General features: G+C 39.4%; 3 protein-coding genes across 4 annotated transcripts in view; 1 reads left to right on the forward strand and 2 right to left on the reverse strand.

The window, feature by feature from the left end:
• Positions 1-10,609, reverse strand: ECD (ecdysoneless cell cycle regulator). Its single transcript, XM_030453030.1, has 13 exons — positions 10,341-10,609; positions 10,032-10,149; positions 9,744-9,831; positions 8,205-8,383; positions 7,378-7,570; positions 6,387-6,515; positions 5,946-6,071; positions 4,897-4,982; positions 4,016-4,122; positions 3,070-3,247; positions 1,806-1,873; positions 1,457-1,677; positions 1-853 (listed from the first exon to the last, which is right to left on the reverse strand). Exons 1-13 carry the CDS (start codon positions 10,540-10,542, stop codon positions 650-652), a joined length of 1,899 nt encoding a protein of 632 aa, XP_030308890.1. The 5' UTR covers positions 10,543-10,609; the 3' UTR covers positions 1-649.
• Positions 10,600-24,701, forward strand: FAM149B1 (family with sequence similarity 149 member B1). Of its 2 annotated transcripts, XM_030453031.1 has the most exons (15): positions 10,600-10,710; positions 11,638-11,742; positions 12,343-12,475; positions 13,421-13,563; positions 14,197-14,316; positions 14,881-15,051; positions 16,465-16,652; positions 16,901-17,031; positions 17,559-17,612; positions 18,076-18,188; positions 18,843-19,049; positions 20,806-20,932; positions 21,262-21,387; positions 21,963-22,026; positions 23,726-24,701. In XM_030453031.1, the coding sequence occupies exons 1-15, from the start codon at positions 10,661-10,663 to the stop codon at positions 23,797-23,799; spliced, it is 1,806 nt and encodes a 601-aa protein (XP_030308891.1). In that variant the 5' UTR covers positions 10,600-10,660; the 3' UTR covers positions 23,800-24,701. The 2 variants fall into 2 exon arrangements, with proteins under 2 accessions (XP_030308891.1, XP_030308892.1); XM_030453032.1 differs by lacking the exon at positions 17,559-17,612.
• DNAJC9 (DnaJ heat shock protein family (Hsp40) member C9) overlaps positions 20,178-24,940 on the reverse strand; it is a 9,716-nt gene continuing 4,953 nt past the window's right edge. Inside the window, exon 6 of the mRNA XM_030453033.1 lies at positions 20,178-20,297. The gene's annotated coding sequence lies outside the window, so the exon portion shown is untranslated. The remainder of the gene's footprint in view (positions 20,298-24,940) is intronic.

Raw genomic sequence — 24,940 nt, forward strand, 5'->3', positions numbered from 1 at the left:
AGTAATCACGTTGTATTTCTGGTTTTATTTAAATAAATTAAAAAAATACTTATAGCCAGTTTGTACATATTCAATCTAATTACTCTTCAAATCCTTCTGGTTAATAAAGAACAGATTCTTACAGCAGTTATCAGAAGTTCTTACAATACTGTACTTACTGTACTTTGTAATGATGATTAAATGTCTGCTGGACACTTACCCAGCACTTGCAGTCTGTGAGAGAACACTGTTCCTATAATACAGTATTCCTCCATCTCCCCCTGAAGGCAGGAGCAGTTTCAGGACATGAAATGCTTTCCAGATAGTGAAACCACCTTGTACTGGGTAAAAAAGACATTTTAGACATATAGAAAATTGGATCATTGATTTATAAACCTGAAGACAGGTTTTATGAGAGAAGTTTGATTTAAGTCAGAACATCACATCTGTTTTCTGAAAACATGTTAGAACTGGAAGAATCCTATTTCTATCCAAGATAGAATCCAAGTAGCTGGTTCTTGCAGGTAAATTCACTGTGTACCTTTGGAGTCACACATAATTAATGCACACAATGTGTTAAATTCAAACCTTTTGTTACTTCTTCCAGATACTTCTGGTTCTCTGTGCTTCACTTCTCAATCAGCCATACCTTCTGAATTAAGACAGTCTTTTACTCTTTTCCTCCCTTATTAGAGCAAATACGATCTGTATTTTCAGGTAAAAACACTCCCATGCTCTGTAAAATGTTAGAGGTTGGTCCTGCCAGTCCAGACTGAGCACTGTAAGATTCAAGAAGGTTGGCTACTAGATTCATATCCACATCAACTGGTGTCAGCTCAGTATCTTCAGCTCCAGAATCAGGGCCAGGACTTGCCTATAGGAAGTGTAAAGAGAAAATGTTATCAAATTGTATTTTTTTTTCTTTCTAAAAAAATACAAACCATGAGAGAAAACAAGGAAACAGTTCTGAAACCTACAAAGCTGTACATTCCACACTGTCCTGAGAGAAATTTAGTCACCAACTGCTAACACCAGTTAAAAATCATCACTTTCCATTATACAGATTCAGTTGAAAGAGAAGGACAGAAAAGGTTACAGAGACTCAATTTCTAATGCAAGTCATCTACTACAGGATCTACTAGTTGCAGCTACTTGCCTTTCTGCTAAAACAGGGTAGAAAACAGAAATGAAACCAGGTTTTGGAAAAGATGTAGAAGTAGAAGCATAGCCAAATCTTGGTATTTGTTTTTTTGTTTTGTTTTGTTTGTTTGTTTTTTCTTTTTTTTTTTCCAAATAAATATACCATGGTGCAACTGCAGTGCATTTGGCTTGAACACAGGATTGTTATTTGTTAATAATTAGCACATGATCACAAGAGAGTAACATGATCAAAATCCTAAGAATGACAACTTTTAGTCATTCCTGCTAAAGCTCTCAAAGCTATTATGCTACAAAGTAGAACTCAGGGCATACTTACTGCTTTCTTTTGGGTGCTGAAGCTTTTACCAACATTGGTCTGTGCTAGCTCACGGTCCATCTCGTCCATGTATGACTTGAGACTGCCTATGAGAGCATCAGGTGACACCTCCTGGTCTTGGCTTTGATTTTCAGTGACTGAGTCTTCATCATCCTCATCTGAGAAGTCAAACTCCTGCTCTTCATCCAGATCATCAGAATCCAGCTCTTCTGAGTCTGCCCCTGTGTAGTATTTTGTGTCAGTACAGATAGCAAGTAAATGAGCACAGCAACCATGAGTGACTTGAGAACCCAGGAAAGCCAAATAACCTTGAGATAGCCTTACAAAAGAACCAAAGAAGCATCCTCACCTAAAATTCTGTCCAGTGCTTCTGTAAAAGAATCTACATCAAAGGTAACATGGGATTCATCAGATGACCTGAAATATAAACATATTTTTAAATAAATAAGTCTTTTGTGCATGCATAAGCCTGACAGAGGCATAAACCATACGGCACACTGATTTCCTTCAAGCCTAGACTGAAGTTGGGACATTTAAACTGATAGACTTGAAAGAGTTTAAAAATCCAGTGCCTGTATGAATTAGAAGTAAGACAGCAAGTGGAAGAACTGGCATGAAGGAGAAAACAAAACCAACAACTTGAATTCTTGGTCAAATGTGGCCATGATCAAACAGAAATTGCACTGAAGGCAACCCAAATAAGCATACCTGAATCTTTCTGGAACAAAGCAGTGGTGTTTGACCTTAAGACACAGATAAGTGGTTTTTTTTTTTGCCTAGAAAGTGTTTTCTGGCTAGAAAGAAAACTAAAGATTTCCTCATGGTCTCTGATAAGGATCAGTGGTTTGCCTTTATTTTATTGCTTGTTTGTCAATCACTGACACTAAAATTAATTAAAAGTATCAAATACTTAAGAGAATAAATTTAGTAGAGTCTTAAAATGAAGAGTAGTTATTTTGCTCAATATTATAGCTGTGAAAAAGAACCTGGACAATATGGTACTACCACACATTGTTTTTTAAAATTAAAGGCCTGTCCAGACAACTTTCACACATACACACTTTTCTTAACTACACCAATTTATCTAGGGCATTCTGCTGTTGTCTAAATAGTTAAGTAACTTCACTTAGCACTCGTCTTCCACTGCTGGGAACAGCAGGGATCCACAGGGATTCTTTTCTCCTGTTTCTATAGGTGTGCTTCAATAGCACAAAAGCAGGCCAGGGATATCCAAGATCCTCACCTACAGGCAATCTAGATACAACTGTACCACAAAAATCAACAGTCTTAATTCATCAAGAAAATTCCCTCAACTTAAGTCTTATTTTTATTTCTGCACAGCCTCATCAGAAGCACCTTAGCAGCCAGAATATTTAGTCCTTCATGGTAGAAAAATTCCAGCACAAATAAACTTGAAATGTACACTTTAAATAACAGTGCTGAGAACTATGGTAAAGTGACTACATACTCATTACTAACATGGGTTTGTTTCAGGTCCCTGCCAAGTAAAACTCTTTCAAACTTTAATTCTCTGCATTACAGACTCAACCAAAGGGCTGCAGCAGAACGAAAACACATTCTACACCACACAACAAACTTAAAAGTACAACTACCATGGCATTTCTGCTCCTTCATGTGTTGAGACTTTGGATACAAAAGCCTTCATACTTTCAGCAACTGCTTCCAAGTTATAGTTCTGCTCTTCCTCATTTGAGGAAGGAAAGGGCTCATTTCTTGCATCCTTCAGCATCTGATCCAGATCATCTGGTGTAATCTCCAGCCAGCTGTCATCTGAAAGAACATGGCAAATGCTTGGTATTCTGCACAGGTCTGCCAGTCCATCAGACCCAGTCTAGATGGGTGAGAGTACTATTGGCATTTTATACTTTACTTTTGCACTATTAAGTTTTCTTGTTTATACTGAATAACACATATAAGACACTGACAGGCTGAGAAGATGTCAGATTTCATTTTATTACTTTAAAACTCTGCTTTATATGCAGCTTCAAACTAGCAGATGTTATTCTAATCACAGATAATCCTTCTGCCATAAAATGCAGGAAGAAAAGGCTCACACAATAAAGGGAAAGCAAATCCAACCTTTGACTATGTTCATCAACAATGAATGTTGGACTTGTTTGCTACTGCATCATTCAGAAATACAGATGGGACTTGTAGTGCACACTGGCAACATTTGCTGTTCACTGATTCTGCCAAATGAGTGAAAAAAAGTTTACTCTGGTCTTACATTGGCCATCAGAGTAGACAAGACAGTAATTAACTTATATTGTTGGTACTGAAATTAGTTTGTTATTATAAAATGTTTAAATACTTCCTGTCTGGTGGACAACTGACAGCCCCAGCCTTTGTGGCTTATACAAATGAACTGGTTGCCTCTCACATCTTACATTACAACCCAGAAATAACATCTCTAGAAGTCACAGGACAGAAGACACACTAAGCAGATCAAGAGACTAATACAGCATTATGAACATTCTCCCTCTACCCCCACAAATAATAATTTGTGATAGGAGATGTCCACCTCTCCATCCTGCTCACCATCCTCTGGAGGAAGACAATCTGCTTCTCTCTCAAATTCCTTGACATCAATAGTTGTTGTCTGTAGCAATGTCAAGATTTCCTCCCCTGGGCTCACTTCAATAGAGCTAGAAGAAAAAAGAAAATCAATTTACTGAAATGGATTGTTACCAGCACTATGATGCAAATGACATCACTTGCTCTACATGCAGGCTTTCACTCAAATTCCTCATTATTCCTTCTTGAAAATACATCAAAAAGATGAGTAAATTTGAGAGAAGTATCAGAATACTACACAGATAGTATTAGCCAAAACAAGGCACAGTCAATTACTGTAATTCCTTGTTGATGGCTCCCCAGCACATTTCTCTGTTTTCCTTTATTCTTTATATTTTCATTTGGTAAACATTAGCATGGCCAGGTCCCAAAGAGCACAGACGAGAAATTCAATAAACAGTCCAGATATTACGAGCTGGCAAACCCACAGATAGTTCTGTAATGATTTATTTTTTGGATTTGATCTTTTGGAAAATCTACAGTGAGCTGCCTGTCTTGAGTAAAGGATACACGTTACTCTGTGTTGATTATTGACTGGGATTGTTTTTCAATGAAACTTTTAAACACTTTCTATAGCCAACCAACCAAATGATGCTTTTCTCTCACCTTTTAACCCATTTGGAATAATGCAGCATTTCATAAAACCAAGATAAATAGTTACATAAGCAGTAACTTCTACTAATAGAGTATTCTAGAGGAATTAATACCCATATGTCCCAGCCACAGCACCTATGTTAAGTGGACGGAGATGGGGTTCAGTTCTTTTGTAAGAAGCATTAAAAAGTTAAGTTAAAGTACTTGTAGGTACTGTGTATGATTACTCATTAATTTCAAGCAGCTCTTACCTTTCTGGAATGGTAACAGATTGCTGGAAGTAATCTTCTGCCATATGCAACCGCTCCATGTACTTAGCAGATCCTTCCATTTCTCCCTGTTTAATGCAAGTCACATGTACCAATCTAAACAATTCTCCCTTCCTTTTCCCAGTCAGGCTTCACAACAATGACTTTGTCACACACAGAAATCTAGTGCTGAGAAAAGCAAAACAAGTAATACTGCTTTGCCATGTGTACTTGGAACAGAAGAATGTAGGAAATGGGCAGAAGGTGTTTACAGAGTCAAATACAAATTCAAGTCCTATGCTCCAACTTCACATGGTTTATACTAAAGCCAGTCACAGACAATAGCATGATTCCCACAACAGGGTGGATTTACCACACACTGGTTACAATTCTACAGGAATTGTGAATTAATCTTTTCATATTTGGGAGTTATCCACAGAAGTGGCAATGCAGTACTTTGAGAATATTCTCTCCTGTATCTAAAAGGTATTAGTCTACGCATTCCAACAGTTGTTCAATTTTATAACCTTCAAGGAAGTACTCAGTCTATGCTCCATTTATAAACTTCAAGTAAGTAGTCAAAGGCATTTTTAAATAAGAAAAAAAAAACCCAAACAAAACAACAAAAAAACCCACACAAACTAAAAATACACTTACATGGGCCCAAATGGGTCCATGGGTATTAAGTATAGAACTAAGAGTATTTAACTTGAGGCATGCAAATAAAACGTAAAGCAGTGAAAGGAGTTCTACTGACACACAACCATATTGTGGTTTCCTTTACTGCAGTGTATTTCCCTTGATTTAGATGAATGAAGTCACCCTCATATTCTTGCTTTTTACTTTTTAATTTAATAAATAAATAAAATTAAAAGGGGAACAAACTGCATATGCCTGCTTTAAAGACATTAATTCATTTTCCATAGACAGAAGCATTACATTTCTTGCTCTGGCAAGTACATTTCTTGCTACTTAGGCAAGTTCAAGAGCTAAAATACATCTTTGCTGAAACGTTTATGACACCCCCCACACACACAAAGGAGCCACTTCACCTTGAAATATTGTTTTTCCTTCAGACTGCTGAGGAATCTCTCCCACAGGGGACCACTTAACACACTTCTCTTGGCATCAGGATGTACTTTACTGCACTTGGAGCACAAAATTTCAAAGCCATGAGCCTGTGTACAAGATGCAACAACAAAAGGTTCTCAAGACGTGACAAATTTATGTGCACATTTAAATGACTTCTTGTCTTTGCAAAGTTCCTCTACATGGGCAAAGCAACCTACAATACAGATCTATTACAAGAGTGTTTTATTCTCTAAAAGAAAGCTCCCATGATAGTGGGAGTATCATTCCAGAAAAAAAAAACCTGAGAATTTGTTTGCATTGTTCTGTACAAACAGGTAACTTACAAGCAAAGAGTCGCTTCTCAGATACATGTAAACAAGCACACTAAAGATTAAATACAAAAATGCATAAAAAATAATTACCAGCTTCATGCCCAGCTCATAGGCTTTGTACTGAGGGTGAGATGGGAGGGGCAGCACGTATCCACTGCGTCTGTCTGGAACAAACTTCTGCTGCATCAGCTGTGCATATAAACACTTTGTGAAAGTAACCTGAAAAAGCCAGAGCAAAAAGAACCAAATACCCACTGTAGTGTGACTGTGCTGTGTATGGGCATCAACTTTCCACCAGTCTCCTATAAATTTTGTTTTAAAGCACCCATATCACAGATAACACCTGAGACTGAATTAAAAATACATCCTAGGTGCATTCCTCTAAGATTGGTTACTTTTCAGATCTTACAAAGTATATTTCCAGTTTACATCTCTAAATAAACATTAGCTTCATTCAGTCTCAATACATTAGAAAAAATACTCAGTATGCCTGCTAACAAGGTATGTTTTGGAAAAGGTAAGGGTTCTTTTCAATTAGTGAAACAAAAGCTAAGGTTTCAAAAGTAGTGTAAAAGTCTAGAATTTGATTCCAAAGCTTATTTTCAGGAGTCTTGGGGTATAAATCTGCAATGCAAAAATATCAGATACAACACTGCGTGGATAATGCTCATAAAACACTTCATAAAAGCTTTTGCAGACGTGTGTAAGCACAGCTGAGAAAGTGAAAAGCCTTGGAATAAACAGCTAGGAGTAGCTGGAAGCAGCTCCTTACATTGGCTGGCAGTGCTGCCAAACTGCTCTGATCACAGGACTAGATCAATTTATTAGGGAACATTTCAGCAGAACTATTAGCAGTGATCTCTGATTTCACAAACCTTATCTCATGATGAGCCATGTGAAAGGCCAGCCATGTTCATCTGAAGGCAGGAAAATGCTATTAATGTCATGAACTGGAAAGAGATTTCCAGTGTAAACACGCTGTTTTAAAAATAAAATCCAGACATTTGTATCTATCAACCAGAGAACCTCCACCAGTTACAGAAACTAAGGGAGTGCAAGTTGTGTCAGAAGCATCACTTACAGCAGCCATCACACACTGCTCTGGAGGGAAGGTCCGAAAGGAGCGACATGCCCGTAGATCCACAGGATCTCGGAGGTAAAAAGCCTGGACAGCTGCAGCCACCAGGGAAGGGCGCTGCCTCAGCACTGCCACAATGCCTGCTGGAAGGTAGCAGTGGGCTCGGTGAAAGGAGGCCTGGATTCTCTCTGGATACCTGTATCATACAATAGCAACACAGTGTGTTACATGTACTGCAAGCACCAACAATTCCTTTTTAATTATTACTCCTATTTTCACTTTAATATTAATCTATATTAAGATTTATTATCTGGGCAAGTGCTAGATTATTCTAAACTAAAGGTAAAACTCGGCTAATGTAACACGTGGAATGCCTGTTTATACATCTATAAATACATATAGCTAACACTTATCCCCACATTGGCAGATTGAATCACTGTGAACCTGACCAACACGTCCAGCTATACAGCCTCCTTTACAGCACCAAGTGTAGATGTCACCTGCCTCACGCTCTCATATCCTTGCAAAATGAAATTTACAGTGACAAGATGACACTTCCAATTTTTCAGAACAAGAAGGATGTGAAGGAAGAATAATTCTTGTCATAGTTAGGTGTGACATCACAGCAGTGAACCACTTTCAGAGCCCCCAGGTAACACCACAGTCTAGAGGACACTGGTCCCCCTCTTTAGAAGAATTCCACAGAAAAACCTCTAGCTGGTGGTTTCTGAAAAGCAAATTACTGTATCACATCTAACAGTAAAACAATTTACAATAACAAAGTACCCCAGAGAGCCCCAAATCAACACTTAGTGTTGTGGAACACATACCCACTAATACGTTTATGCAGTGCTGTTCTGATAGGTTCTGCAGCCAGGAACTCCTCAGAACGTCTGGATAACAGGGTTAAAGCCTCTGAGATTGTTGGACTTGCATCAGAGAGGTCACCGTCCTGCTCCTGAGTGTCTGACAGAGGGATGATGTGCAGTTCTCCTTTGTAAAAGAACACCTGACAGACAGGAACATTCTCATCAGACAGGATGAAAACCACCACATGCTAAGCAATGATAAATTTAATTTAATGTATGAATGTGTTTGTATATACATAGAAAATCCTGAAGAAACAGAAAAATAATACAGCAGTAAACAGCTGCATGTTTTGTTATTGTTTTTTAAATGGGAGATAAGATAAATACAGATGCTGTACATCATGATCCAACCGGTAAATAAGCCCCCCTATTTTAAGTGCAACAAGTTTGGTCCAATATATCTTGTTTCCCTAGCAGTAATATCTAAAGTTTCTCTTCAACAAGAGATTTGCTTCAGGAGAATCAGACAGCATAATTACACTGCCAACTATAGGGCAGGGACTGCAAAGCATTATTTCAGGGGCTATATGAGACCCCCGTTGGCTTCTGATCTTAAGTGAAGAAAACTAAATGTAACAGTATCAACTCCCTCACTCCATCCATTTCCTCAAATGGAAGGAAAATATAATGCTGATAGTCCAGATACAGGTTTCCACTTAATTTTTGTGTTGCATTCTGTACCTTTCCTTTTTAAGGGTCTTGCAGGAAAAAACAAACACATAAAAAATCTTTCCCAATGAAAGTTGAGGAGAGCAATATGGTTTGTTTGTATTACATTGTGAAATACATTCCACAGTTCTCATATAGTCTAAGCTTTCTCTGCACTCCAACAGCCTAGAAAACAAAGCTGCCAAAACTTACTGATTTTACAGATCAGTCAATAGCACAACAGCTTCACTGCCTTCATACTTTCCACCATCAATAGCAAGTTTTAAAAAGTTCAGTTAGCTCTGCATTATGGAACAACTAAAGAATTATTTTTGTGCAAGAGTGATCTATCTGGACAACAGACTAGAGCCCAGCATGCAGGCCTGCAGTCTCCATATTTTTACCTCAGTCTCACAGACTTACCATTAGAATATACCAATATAAGAATCTTTCCCTTCCTTCCAGAAACCATTTCTGGAAGAACCACTTTGTAACTATTTCCAGATATCCCTACAGCAGTTTCTCAGGACATTCTCACTCTACAGAGCATTCTGCAAGCACATGAAACAAAATCGAGTACCAGAGGTTTCCAGTGCTTAAGCCTCTCATTCAACATCCACAGCAAGCATAAAGCAGCTCACTAGAATGAAAACACACAATGCTGAAAAAAATATGTTAATTAAAATGAGTCTTGAGCCCTGACCAGAAGTTTCTTCACTAGCAAGGAACAGACAGCACTCATAATTTTCAGTAGCAGCCTCTGATGGCTTGGCTAGATAGCAAGAGAAAACTCCAGCTGGTGTAAAAGGCCATTGTGAGCCACTTGCCAGCTGGTACAGACATTTCACTTACCCTGTTGTCACTGTTCTCAGGGTTCAGCCACTTTGGGAGAAAATCAGCTGCTTCTATCAAGAGAAACTCTCCATCATTGTCATCGATCCTGTCCAAGGAGAAATCGGTTTTTTACCGGGGAAAGTCTCACACAGCAAAAATAATACCCTCTTCTAAAGACATGCGTGCATTTCATGTGTGCGTGTGTATATGCATATATATATATATATGCACACACAGACACGACCTCCCGTCAGTTCCCCGTCAGGAGGGACCTTCGAATCCCCACTCCCGGGGCCCCGCCGTTACCTGGCCGCCAGCTCCGGGAACTCCCTGGTGATCTCCTGGATGAGGTAAACGATGAACCACTCGTCCTCCACGTTATCCCCAAACTGCGTCGTGCCGCCGATGTGTGCCGGGGTCTCGCCTGGCCGTCAGCAGAGAGCGAAGAGGCGGCTCAGCACCCCGCCACGTCCCTCCCCTCTCTCCCCCAGCCCCGATTCCCTCCGGCCGGGCTCAGCTCACCTCGCCCCGCTGTGTCTGGCTGAGCTTCCCCTCACGCCGCCCCGCTTCCCCCGCCCGGCTCCCCTCACACCCATCCCGGCACCCGGAGCTCACCCCGCGCCGGCACGCAGCGCAGGCGGAATGGCTGCCGCTGCCAGATGTAGGCGGACAGGAGGGGCGCGAAGCGCACCACAATCGCCTCAGCACAGCGCCGCAGCAGCGCCTCGACACCCGCGCCCGCTCCCGCACCCGCCGCCGCGAAGAGGCGGTAGCGAACGGTGTCTTCAGGCACCTCGGCCCTCCAGAGCCCCTCCATGGCGCCGCGCCGGGCCACACGGTGCCGAGGCGGGAGCCACTGTCGCTCCACCTCCCCCGGGGCGGGGCGGTGTCATGGCGGCAGCGGGGCGGCGGGCGGTGGCGCGGCGGAGCGGAGGATGATATCGCGATACGCGCGGAAGCCGGTGCCCCGCGGCGCTTTGGAGATGTGAGTGGCTGCGCAACCGCTCCCCCATCCTTTTACCCCGGACCCGCCGCTCCGGTCCCCGCAGTCCCCCGCTCTGTGTGCGCGCTTAGGCCTGCCAGCCCTCACCCCCATCCCGAAAGCCGGGCCCCGAGCTGAGGCTGGGGGCGGCGGGGCCGCGCCGAGGTCCCGGTTACTGCCCCGGCGCTGGCGCTGCTCGCCCGTCCCGGCGGGGGGGCTGGAGGTGACGGGGAGTTCCGCGGAGTCAGTGCCGGGACCGCGGGGCGGGGGTCGGGGCCGAGGCGGCGGCCAAGAGTGCTGCCCCGGCGGTAACGCCTTCACACCGAGCCTGCCCGTCGATTGGAAAATACAGTGTGAGAGAACGTGATTAAATCCTTTTTTTTAAAATTGTGACCCGAGGTGACGGACATGCAGGCGCTTTTTTGCGGGAGTAAGAGATTTAAATAAATACATCCAGTCTGGTCGTTACCTACCCTCTGTTCCAGCGTTGATTTCTCTGTCTCCAACTACTGACTTTCCTTGTCCCTCTTTCCTAAACCTTGACAGACAAAAAAACCCCAGCAGAGTGCTCTTTCTCCTGACTTCCTACTGCTCGGTTTGGTGGCCACTCTTGAACTATTTGATTTTGCCTCTTACAGTGACAATGACACCTGCTTTCAGAGAGCCGTAACCTGGATCACAGCATTTTAAATTTAAAAGGAAGACGCTAATTTGTAAACAAAGACCTTTAGCTCCATAGTTAGCCTAAAGTTAGTTTTGATGCTTGTGGTTGGAAAGCTTTGGTAACAAGAATTAGCCTTGTAACAACAAATGAGCTCTGGGATGCAAATGAGTGCATGCCCTGAAAGTCAGAAAGAAAACCCTGTAAATCTTGGGAATTCTATAATACTGATTCTGATAAGTAATGCCAAGTTACATTTCTTGTTTCAGACAAGGCCTTCCAAAACATGTCTTGCAGCATCATCCCCTGCCTGAACCACGAGCTGAGCTGTGCCCAGCCATACCCACGGTGGAAAAATACTGTGACAGCTCAAGGTACTTGTCATATCGTGACATAGGTGTTTGCCTGGAGACAATGGCAAAGCAGGCACCTTTGTGCTAAGTTACCTTTACAGAAGTGGTACAGCTTTTTAGCTGTTGCTACCTCAGAACTGTATCACCATAGAACATATCCTTCCTGTTTTGGAAAATAGTGTGTAGCTGTGTTCTGTTCCCAGGTCATCTCATTTGATAGCACAAACAAGAGAAGAAAGTTCCTGAGTTGTGCATAACCAGGAGTAGATAAGTAAGATAATGTTTGGAAAAAATCTGTATTTTGCTTTCATTCAAGACTTCCTATGTCTCTGAGATTATTAGGAATTACAGTTATAATTATTATGGCTTCTGCTTAAATCCCTCTGGAGTATTGAGCCTGGTGGCTATGGAATTAAACATATATTTTATTGGAATTCTGAATTTATATAATGTATACTGAAATGAAATTCTGTCTAGTGAAACAATGTGCTTTCGTAACTAAATCCTGTGCTTATATATCTGTGTTCTTGTGTACAGAAAGAAAATTCAGTTACCCACTTTGCCATTGTGTATTACTGGGGTTTTTTTCTTCCTTTTTTTCCCTCAATGTGTGCATTTCAGGGGGTCTGAAACCTGTAAGGAATCAGATAACCCTCGTGCTGTTCCAGCTGATGATGGGACTTCACGGTGTGACAGTCAGAGTTACGCTGACACCTCCACAGAAGACAGCTCAGTCTTTTCCTGGGGCTGTGATGTGAGTAACATGGAATCATCCAAGCTCAGTGTAGCACAGTGGGTAGAAAGACATTTGAAATACCATTGTAATACAGTTCAGGATAAAAAATAGGAATCATAACAGAGATCATAACAGAAACATCTTTTGTTTCTCATGGATTAAAATGTATTAGGTTCATATACTCAGACAGTTAATATTCTGCATTTCCATGTAAAATTTGGGAATGCAAATAATTTAATGCATCCGCCTACCTGTACCACATAATACAGATGCTATTACTGTGGAATGCCAAACATGAAAGGCTGACTTGGTATGCGTGTAGCAAACCTCTGCGTACTTGTAATTTTCTCAAAATACAGTGAGCCCCTAAAACCTTGTTTTCATTTAGAAATATTTGTTTTATTCTTCATCTACCAAACGAAAGTGTGCTATTGGTTTCTGTGAGATGAGATGAGGTAGAACTGTTTTGATGTAAATTACCCAAGACCCGACCCCATTTTCTAGCTACATGAGAAAATGTAACAAAGGTCCTGAACATTGTTCATTTTAGCAGTGTTTCACAGCAGTTTGCATTGCTTTTTGTTTTGCTGTTGTCTATGGACATTGCAAACAACTGATTTGCTATTTCATTAAAATTTACCAAATTTCATTCTTCCTGATGATTTCTTTGTTATGTCTTTAACTTAATATAATAATACAGACATTTCAAAGTGTTTTAATAATTCTTGTGTCAATGTAAGCATTTTATGTAGCTACTACCAGTCCTAACAGCAGTCTGCATCATCTCTGGGGAAAAAATTATTTGAAGTTAATGTCTTTTTATGCAAAATAAATAAACTGTTTAAATTAGTCCCACTGGTCTTTAAATAAATAGTTGTCTTTTTCAATTGTAAGGAGAATCAATTAAAAAAATAAAACGTCTGCACATTACTTAGGTATTTATCACATCACTTTCCTTTCTAGGAATTTGATAAAGCTGCCACACAACAAGTTGAGCAAATGTTCAGACAAATTGATGAGCTTCTGTATGAGCAGAAAGAAAATGTGCATGTTGAGGGACTGCGGGAGGAATGCCACCAGTGGACATCCCACTTCCCTCATCTCAGGTATTTTATTAGTAGACTAATGCCAGTACCATCACGGAGTTATAAAAGGGTAGGGATGGAAATGATTACTCTTAAAACAAAGTTAGTGTCAAGGTGGTTTTATACAATTGTGTTGTAGATAAAAAGATCACTCTGGTAATCTGCATGCAGTTGTCATTAATAAACGTTTTGCTGTCTCACATTTGTTTCCTTGCCAGAGGATTAGTGGTACTTGCAACTGACTTGGCCTTATAATATAGCAATATTCTCTTAGAAAATATGTATGGTAGAGCTAAAAGCCAGTTGCTTAAAACAAACAAAACATCCTCCTACCCTAGCTCAGCAGTACTTATGGCTATCTGGAAACTTAAATTTTAAATCTTCATTATGTGCACTTGAACAATTTTGTCCATATTCAGAAGTCTTAGAATTAGCAAAGCATAAGAAGTCAAGCAAAAGGTTCTTCATATATTTACTTGACTCAAAGCAATCAGTGCTGGGCAAAGCAACTGCAACTACACTTTACTGTCACCAAGAAAATGGCACAGATTCTCTACAGAATTTTTAGGATTTGCTGCTCTGTGTTCTTATAGCTTCAATAATCTGACTTTCAACATTTTCTGATTCATTTATCTTTTGCTTTTGCTGTGGTAGGGTTGTGGGGACACAGATGGTGATCCCCACAGATGAAGGGTATGGCTGGTATTCAAGTTCACCTTCTGGCAGTTCAGTTTCTGCAGATGTAAGTTCACTACAAGAAAAAGATTCTAATGAGTAAGTACCAGTGGTTCATCCAGACCGTGCCAAGCTGGGAAGGTAGTTTTGGTCTCAGTGGTCAGTAGGGATAAGGTTCTTAGACACAAAGCCTTTCTGTGAGGCTGTTTCGAGTACAGCACTTTAATTTTTAACTAAAAGTAGTACACCAAGAATGTTAAGGCTCCATAGCTGTGCTTTACTGACTACAGTAAACCAGTCAGTGAATAGAAATACTTTTGCTGCTGGTGGCTTCTTAAGAAAATTAATGTATTGTAGTTGGTTTTATTGTTAATCATCTATTAAACCTGGATAGTACTTCGAACCCACAAAGCACTACATTGGTACGAGTTTTATTATTTAATGTCTTAGAAGGTTTTTTAATTAGCAGTTTTTAAATGAAGTTTTCAGGTTCCTTTGTAAGAATTAAAAATACCCAAACCAAAGAAGTTTTTACTGCAATGCATAATTGGCTGGCCAAGCTACCGTGTTGTCTCTCAGATCACCTAATGCTGATGTTTGAAGTGGAATAACATTTCATTTCATATTTTCATTTCTGCTTTCTGAAAACTGTCACCTGTTCAGAATCAGTGTTTTTGGCAAGAAGGTGCCTCTTTCTGTTACTCCTGTTCACACAAAGGCTGACCATTCCAAGTCTCCAACCTTGTGTTCTCCAGAGAGTGAAGAAGGTGAAGATGGAGTAATTGTCTCTGAAGGCATAATGGAGGAATATTTTGCATTCGACTGCAGAGCTGTGTAGGTATTGAATATTAAGTTAGCAACTAGTGGCAGTGTCCTGAAATTTTTGCTATTAAATACATAGATTATATAGATACATAAAGATATGATTTTAATGTTGGTTGAGAAAGTATTTGATACTTTTTTATATTTCATTCCTCTAGAGAGCTTCCAAAAGCCTGAGGTTGGTAGGGCACAGGGAATTCTCGCAATCAATTTCCTAGAACAGTTTCATTTTGCTAAATTATGTTTCTGATTTTTTTTTCTTTTTTTTTTGTAATTTTTCATAATTATTTTTGTACCTGGTTTAGGTATAAAATGATGGTTTAATCATTCCATCATGACTAACAGCCTGCTATGTATTGACATATTTAATAAAACCTGTTTAAATGCCATTTATATTTTATACTAAGTCAAATAGTTGTTGTTTGTTATGCACTAGCAGTGTACTGCTTTGATTTTCTACTTTAGGGTGGAATTTTTTCTTTCCAGATCTTCTGTGGTAATTTAAGAATTAGAGTGTATTTGATGCTTCTCAAGAAATAATTACCACTGTTTTTATGCTGAGAAGAAAGGATTAAGAGTAGTAAAAAGAGGATTCTTTTTGTCCCTTTACTTAGTTCAACCCAACAGTATGAACATATGGCCTGGGTAAGGGCTCAGGATGGTACTGTCTGTTGCTTAGTATTTAATTTGTTTTAATAAATAAAGCCACTTAGCTGCATGGACCATGAGTTTCAAATAGGCAGAGAGACATTGCTGCAGCAAGCAATATTGCTATTTTTATAAAATAATGGTAGAAGTATTACAGCTTTTTCTAGTGCTGCTGCTTCTTTTTTTTTCAAGGTTTCTAGCTTTTTAATGTTAAATACTAATTCAGAAAGTAGATATAAAAGCCAGAATAAATGTGCATCAGTACTGTTTTCTCCCTTCTATAATTTCTTCTGGGAGATGAACTTTTTTTTTTCTTTTTTTTGAGCAGTTGCCTTCCAGGTTTTACACTTCATTATACCTCTTGTGCTGTTGACGAGTCTGCAGCACAGGCCACTTGCTGCTGTGAATTATGTTTTTTTTTTGTCCTCTCTCTTTGATTTTAATCAAGTCTGTTCCCTGAACACCTCCTGTCTGGGAGAGCAGCAGACTGAGCGTTAAACAGCCATGAGTAGTAACATTCCTCTCATCAGAGTTCTGAAATGACATTAGATATGGAGCCTAACAATGTGATGAACAAATACCACTGTAACTATTAATATTTATTTTTAAATGGAGCTTTGATCTCTTTGGTAAATTATTTATTACTCTTGAAGTATCATTTGTGGTCATTCTATACATGGAAACCAAGGTATGCAGTGATAATCCTATTAATTAAATGCAACAAAATAGAGGAGACAAAACGTGTTTATGGTACAGCTAATGCTCACATTTTTACAGGGAGGAAGAATTGCAAGAGAGGAAGATAGGACTCTCCTCTGGCAGACAGAAGTTGGGATTTCCTCCCATCTCTCCATATTCCTGCATGAAGGATTCTGTGCTCACATTTGTGTTTGATGATGTGTGGAGTGAAGTTCTAGGCTGCATGGAAGAATTAATCTGCAGGCACTGGGAAGGGTCAATCTTTGGTAAGATTCAAAAGGGGATTTCAGTTACTTAACTTTGCAAGGATGCAATGAGAGAGAGATGTATTTGGGAGTAATCTCTTCAGAGAGGAAAACAGTTATTTTGATGGCAATGTGAGAGCTGCCTTCAAAAGATTAAATAGAGCTTCGTATCTAAGAGGACTCTCTAAAAAAATGTATTTGTAGCACTGTTCACAACTAGCAATGCCAACAAGTAGGTATTTACAGGAATTATCTGTTGCTTTGCATAGATGATGAGAAAAACATCATTCCAGTAGAAACAATCAGAGCAGATGCTGGAAGCCCTTTGCAGCTTGAACCTCTGCCAGCATTGTTACCTCGTGTGCCACAAAATAAAATGCCCTCTGTGACATCAGATCTGGTAAGTATTTTTAGCCAGTTAGTTTGTGCAGGGCCAGATCAATACAGCACTACCTAAGCCAACAGCTTTGAATATGCCAGGGACTGCTCAGATACAGACCTAGTCTGGATGTGGTATGAATGCTCTGTCCTTTCTGACACTTCTATTATTCCTCAGTTGCGCAATTTAATTCTTTTCTTTTCAAAACTTAGTATTTTATATATGTATTGAACAGTCATGTGGTGACTGTTAATTCTGTAGTTATTTCCACATTTTAATAATGTTCAAACTAAATTGTGAAGTCCTGTTCTTGGTAGCTTATCTTACAACTAACTTACCAGACAACAGAGGACAAATCTCAGTGCGGTTGCAAAACAGGTTTTTTTCTCAGACACTGGCTTTGTATAATCTGCTTCTTGTTTAGTGAGCACCAAAGTGTTATCTGTTCATTCAGTTTTAATTCAGATCTTTCGTTCTTATTTCTTTTTATTTTTCTCCTTTATCTTTACCCCTGCCTCTTCCTGGTGTTCCCCTTACTGTATGTGTAGTGTCCAAAAACCAGATGCGGCAGCAAAAGCAAAAAGAGGAGAAAAACACCTCAAGTATGTATGCTGGAGAGATTAAAGCTTTGGTATTTTCTATTTGCTGTCATTATGGTGGGTGGAATTTGATGTTTTTTCCAGACCAGTCTGTATTCCAGGAAGGGAGCTTACAGTTCTATTCTTGACATACCAACATAGACTGAAATTCAGCTTGTAAAGCTTCTGATTATAGACATTGTTGGAAGATTGTATCATGCAAATGAGAAGCTCACTGAAAAAATATTAAGTATGACATAGCATGGTAGGATACAGTTTCTAAGCACTATTATTTGCAAGAAAAATATAATGCTAAAGATGCTGATCTTAAAAGGGGAAATAATATAATTACATATGTATCTGTGTGTCATGGAAGAAATTAACTTCTTTCCTCGAAAATTATTTACAAGTATATAATCTACACATAATAATAATATGTGTGGATGCCTCTGCCACACAATAATTCACTTATTTTTTAAACTTTCAGGTGACTCTCTCTCAAGGGTCAAGTAGTGGCTCTCAGCGTAATCTGAATGGCTTGATGGTGATACATGGGATCCAGTTACAGCAAAGGAATCTGCCTGCAATGGAGAAAACACTGTAAGAACTAGAGATTGTCTGTTCTAAAGCAGAGCACTCTCACAGTGAAAGGGGTTCAATCCAAATCACTGTAACTTTCTACACTGGAGAAGGCAATTATCAATTATTTTCCTCCTTGTCTATTTATTTGTCCTCCATGAAACAGGACACTTCTAGTACAGGTTTTCTGTTTGATTGCTGCTGGTTTACCACTTAGTGAATGGCTGAGGCACTACTGTTGCCACTAAATGACATCCTGAAAAGAGATGAAGCTCAGAATGTGACTGAGAAACCAGTTTCCCCAGTTCCTAGAAATGGACTTGTGTTAGATCTAGGCTATGGGTGTGAAAAGGCTATGGGTGTGAAAAGTGGTGTCTACAGGGGCTTTTTACATCTCTTCTGCAATTAATTTTTACTTTAATATTAAATCTGAAATAAGGAAGTTGATAGTTCAGTAAAAAAAAAAAAGGTGGACTTTTTTTTCATCCCCTATTCTTTTCTAATTTGCCAGTAAATTACTTGATACAGATGTGAAAAAAAATTTAAACACATCTCTATTCACACATAATTTGAGTAGATGAGTAGATCTACTCACCTGAGGATGAGAGCTTTGGTAGCAGGGTAGTTACCAGCCATGCTGACTTACCTCTTTTTGTTCTGTGATTCTGCTGTTAGGGACCTGGATGACAAACACCCAGGCTCCAGTACCATCTCCTCTTCCAGAGCGAGGCCAAATCCTCCTCTAGAGCTCAGCACATCATCCTTGTCACGAGCCACAAGAAGGAGAAACCCTCCCCCACGTACCCTGCATCCCATCAGCACCAGCCACTCTCGGACCGGGACCCCGGGGTCTGTGGATGATGCTTGCAGGGGAACTCGACTGTATGTCCTAAAAGCAGCTCTCACTGCCAGTTTCTGTGTGTCTTACCTACTTAGAGAACCAAGCTTACAAAAAGCATTCAGTTGAGCAGAAAGAACAATAATGATTTGACTAAAGAAATGAACTACCCATTAAAGCACAATTTCCTCTGAGGAAGCCAAGTTGCTGCAGTTAGTGTTTACTGTGCCACAAGCTGTGATTCAATAAATCATATACATAGTTAGCTAGTTCTGAAAAATGCAAACCTCACTACAAGCAAAGCAAATACCACCTTCTCTTTCTTTACATCTGCTTTCTTTTTCAATAGCCTGTTTTCAACATGACATTAACTGGTAGTCAAACTGCTGGCTGCTGTCCTAGCCCAGACTGGGCAATAAAGAAGGTGCTCACCTTAGGTAGATAAGGACTTACCAAAGGACTCTTAAAGGAACTTAGTGAACCCACAGTTACATCTAGAATATCTCATTTTTGTTTGGCATAACAGACCTGATTTACAGGAACTACAGTGCAGGGTTTAATATACTTTTATATTCATATGTATTGTAAATTAATGGAGTTCCTTCCAGTTTTGCAGTTCACCTGGAAACTCATCCAGCCTGTTGTGTCATGCACTGTTTGGAGACTTGTTCCTTGGCCCTGCACAACTGATATATTTACTTGGAATAGTTTTGGTTTATGTTCCTTTTCCAGGGGCTTTGATCAGTTTAACAATTTTTAACATCTACCCTTCATTATCATATATATTTAAATGTACATAGAGAGCACTAAGAACATCTTTTTAAAGATGCTGATTATGGTTTCTGATGTATTCTTAAAGAACATCATCTTTCTTTCAGTCAGTTCCAGAACACGTATAGTGCTGTTGAACATTTCTGGCATTTCTCCAACCTACAGTAATATACAGACACCTTTCAAGTGCAAGGGCTGATGACTTAAACTTCTACATTCTTCCATCTTAATTAATTTTGTACTTTGTGCAATTAGATTGGATTAGCTCCCTTTAGAAGGCTTCTAAAAGCCTCTTGCACCTCTTCAGATACTCAAAATATGAAGAATGTGGAAGCCTTGTTTAACCCCCGGACATTTTATGATGCCTGGAATAAGTGAGAGCCACAATATCCCTTTGTATTATGTAGCTTTTTACTTGCTCTGCTCAAAATACAGGTTGCTGCTGTTTTCTAGGCTTGCTGTCTGCTGTCTAGGCTCTCTTCAGTTGTTAGGCTGAAGTTAGCAGTGAGGAGCACTTCATCCTAAAGGATATGAAATAAGAGCAGAAAATAACTCCATGTCTTGGCATAGGCAGACAAGATTCTACCATGTATATGCACACACCTCTGTGCTGCAGTAACCACCACCCAGCACCCTCCTTCAAAGTTCACTGGGCAAGGTGTATTTTGGCCACAACCAGCTTTTACGTAGACCAATTACTAGGACTTCTGCTGGGGTACATGTTCTCAGACTCACTTAGCCTATATGCTAAATATTAAAAAAACATAGACATAAAAAAACTAGAAGTTTCTGTTAATAGATGAAAAAGATTTCTGCCCAGCTTCACCCTCTGCAGAACTCTTTTTACATTTGGTCTCCAATAGTCAGCCTTAACACCTGCACCTTCCAGCAAAATGCTGTTGTTGCTCTTAGTTCTGACATGATTTTTCTACCTAGTGCCAAACAGGATTTACAAATTTACACTGACATTTACAAAATGCCAGCCATTGAAACTGAATTTTGTTTTCTGTTCTTGTTGGTGCATTTCAGTCTGACTGCACATGAGCAGCTGACCTCACCCTCCCCACTGCTGCTAAACCGAAATACTCTCCTACCGCCTATTGCTGCCACCAGCGTGGCAGAGCACGTGAGCACTGCAGGATCCCAGAGGCAAATGGTAATAGGCACAATAATTTAATTTTATTATTGAATAGTCTAAAATGTTAATCACTGCTGATCAGATTACCAAACCTAAAAGTTCCAATTTATTTGTTATCTTGTGATAGAAACTGAAATAGATGCATAAAACCCTGCTGTATCAGTTCTGAGTGACAGCATCAGCCAAAGCTGATTAATTTTAACTCCATTTAATGTCAGAATTTTTTCATCCCCTCAAGTAGACATAGAATGATCAACTTGGAAAATTAGCTTTCATTCCTAGGCTAATTATTTTAAATATACCACTGCAATAATAATAAGTCAAAACCGTGTTATTCTTCAATGCAGAGACCTCGAAGGAACTCCAGTCAAGCTCACAGTGTGACAACCCAAGAAGATACCAACCAGCAGCTACAGGAGTGGCTTTTCTTACCTGGTCGTGTCTGCAAGCCTAACACAACCAACATATTCCTGGTAAAGCACAGCAAATTACAGGAACTCATCCTGAGTTACTGAGTATCGTGCCTTGACAATTAACATAGGCCAAAAAATGCAAGCTTGAGATACACAGTTTGCTGTATTATCAGAGTCCAGTCTGTTTCATTATCAAATACTCTTGGTTTAATTTATTGAAACACCCACTCAACTGATACTTTGCCTTGTCTAACAAAGTATTTTTGTCTGTTTCAAAAGCTATAATTTCAGTTGTAGATTTTGAAGAGCTGCTGGGTTTTTTCTGTATATAATTTCAACATCCTTACCAGCTAAGTACTCAAACTTTCTAAGATCTATTTTGAAAAAGAACAATTTCCAAAGTGGTGGGAAGGGCTTTAACTGGATCAGTGATCATTCTAAGAGTGTTATAAAAGTGTTTCCTACTCCATAGTAGTTGAACTTTAGATTGACTTAACCCTTGTTAAACTTGTGAAAGTTCTGCTTGGGCCTTTAAAACATCTTACAAATTAAACAGATATGTTTAAGTAGTTTTTAATGTAATCTTGATGTTAGAATTTTCATGCAAAGATGAATAACCTGAACTGTCTTTCCAGCCAGATCCACAGCATCGCCGTTCTTGCACTGTTATTGATTATAGGAGAGGATCAACAGGTTCAGGTATGTTCATCAGTCAGAATTTAATAAGATCAAGCAACAAGTAGGCTTTTGGGACGTATTGGGTGTATTTCCTACAAAGGAAACTATATTGAGGAGGTTTTTCGAAGTTTTACTTAATGTTTTAGTTTTCCATTACCCAAGTTCTATACTTGCATGTAGAGTATGTTTGGGTATAAGTGGGTTGTTTTTTTTCTTATTACCACTTAGTATTTTAAATCATTTAAGCAAGCTTAATACAGTAAGCCCCCAAAGCCTCCCACATCAGATTTAAGAGCAGCAGTTCCCAATTTAAAACTACTTTCTGTCCAAGGATTTTTCTTCTGCTCAATTATATAACTGAAAGAAATTGCACTATGTCAAAAAACCTCTCACTATATCTACTATGTATCTGTAAGAGATCTGCACTGCATCTTAGAATCAGTTGATCAACTCAGAACTGTATTTTGAAGCCAGTAACTGTGCCAGTACAATTCACATTTATGCTCTGAAATCAAAATATGCTTGTAGTGTTTAATCTGTAACAACTGGATAAACTTTGTGCAGTAATTTAGCATAATCTGAAAGGAACCTCACCTGAAATTATTTATTTTTAATTGATCAAAATACTGAGGCAGCATGAAGGCATTTTTGTTGCAAATGTAACACGTACTCTTCCCCCCAGTTTCCCTTCCTTCACTGCAAAGTCATCTCCTGAAATTGTTCAGTTAATAGACAAACCACAGAACAACCCTGGCTGTGACTGCACAGCTATTCTGAACCATATATGAAGACTAATTTCATAGTGTTGAAATAAACATTTCAACTCTACCTTCAAAAATTTAGGTTTTGAACTTATGGCACACACAAGGGTTAGTATAGTCTGTTAAAAGGGAGGTTTTTTTCAGAGGAGAAGGTTAACTTTTTTGCCCTGGAAGAGTGTTTTCTGAATGCCATCTGTATAGGTCTCAGCTGAGTTAGCACTCCCTGTTAGCTTCAATACCAAGCCAAGAGTCACCTGGAAGGAGAGGCAGAGAGCAGGGCATTAGAGGCACTTCTGGGAAACTAGGTCTGTCAAGACAAGTTACACTGGATTCCTTTCACAGCAGTGTTCTGGGATTCCTCATGGAGTTCTCTGTGAATTTCCAGTATAAAAATTTACTAACAAGCTGGAAGAGTTAATGGAAGCTGCAGATATTAACCACTCATGTGTGTGGGTGATTATTAGAGCACAGGAGAGGTCTTCTAGCTTTTTGAATAGTTGAATGGGCTACTACCACTATTATAAATGATACCAGAGGCAGCTTCAGTTTAGTTAATGCATGCAACTGAAGTAACACATTTTTAAACAAGAAATGTGTTCCTACTCAAATGAAAATACCTGCTCTTCTGCAAAAGAAAGCACCTTAGTATCTTTAAATGCAAGCTGAATTCTATTGACTGCTGTATTAGAAAAAAAAAAAAAAGAAAAAAAAAGAAAATACTGAAATGACCAGAACTTTGTAGTCTTGAATACTTAATAAGAAATCAAAGAACACGAGTTCCCTGCATGTAGGAAATACAAAAGCAAAAGCTTTGTGCCTTTTGGAAGGCCAGTCACTTATATAAGAATGAAACACCCTGGAAGAAGCATTTCACTTTTAAGCTAAAGGAGATGTGTTTGGTATTTAGTTTTAATAGCTTGCAGAAGTCTTAAAAGTTGTGCATGATCTGTGTCTATTAGGTCTTCAGCTGCATGGCTCTGTGAAAGCCCACAGTCGAAGTGGATCAGTCACAAAAAACAAGCAGGGGTTCTGACATGCCACAAGAAGTACCTCTACATCTCCAGAGTCATGAACCACCTCTCCTCAGCAGTGTCAACGCTGTTTACAGAGTTTTCAAACACCCTTTCTTATGGAGAGTTATTTTTATATAAATCTAGGAAGCAGCTGCCAAAGATTGGGAGGGGTATAGTTTAACATTCCATTTTCTACCAGTAGAAAGAGTTATATTCCAGTAAACAATGAAACTAACTCCTAGAAAATCTAGCAAACTGGTCGTTGCTGTTTTCCTACTCTTGGATTGTGAGTGGCTGATGCTGCTACACAGGCAGGTACTGCAGAACCTGCCACCTTTTCCGTTAGCTCTACAAAAGATGAATCACACCTTCCATAGCAGTAGTATTTTACATTTTTAAAACACAAATATGTTTAAAACAATATTATGCTATCAAAAGCAAGCAGTGATCATGATACTGCTTCTACAACTCAGTCAAGTTAGGAATCCTGTAGTAATTGCAGCAGATGTTTACACACTGGTGTAAAAATACGGTCGGAAACCGGCAGAGACCTGACAGCTTTACGGGCAGCACCCACTGACTCACCCTGTGGTCTGCACCTACACCCCTTCCTCAGAGACCAACAAAGGTTTAAGAGGCTAAAAGGAGTTTCTTACTGCAAGAGTATTTAAAGAAAGTATGGCAATTTCCCAGAATAGGTCAGTCTCCCTTGCTGTTTTATAAGATTTCTGCACTCTGCCATATAGTCCCACAGCCCACAGATGCAGCATAGCTGTTAGTAGATGTGTTCTGCTCTGAGTGAGAATGTGCACTGGAGATAATCCCTGTAGTTGCCCTTGTGGCTGCAAGTCAGACAAAACCATGAAATACCAGCTTCTCAAAATAAATGATTAGTTGAAGGTCTTGTTCCCCAAGCAGTAAACACCAGACTGCAAGTCAGTGTAAAGACACTTTTTACCAAAGATAGGATACTGTATGAAAACAGTTGTTCTGTTAAAATCCAATTAAAGAGGACCTTTTTTTTCTAAATGTCATTAATATTTTCCAAATAACAATGAAAAAACCTGTCAGTATTCTTTATGAAGTGGCTCCCCTATCTGAAGTTCCACAGTCTATCAAATGTCAATGGTACATACAAACTAGCTAATAATTTTTAATGTA

Source organism: Calypte anna, chromosome 6, assembly GCF_003957555.1.
Source record: "Calypte anna isolate BGI_N300 chromosome 6, bCalAnn1_v1.p, whole genome shotgun sequence".
Taxonomy (NCBI): Eukaryota; Metazoa; Chordata; class Aves; order Apodiformes; family Trochilidae; genus Calypte; species Calypte anna.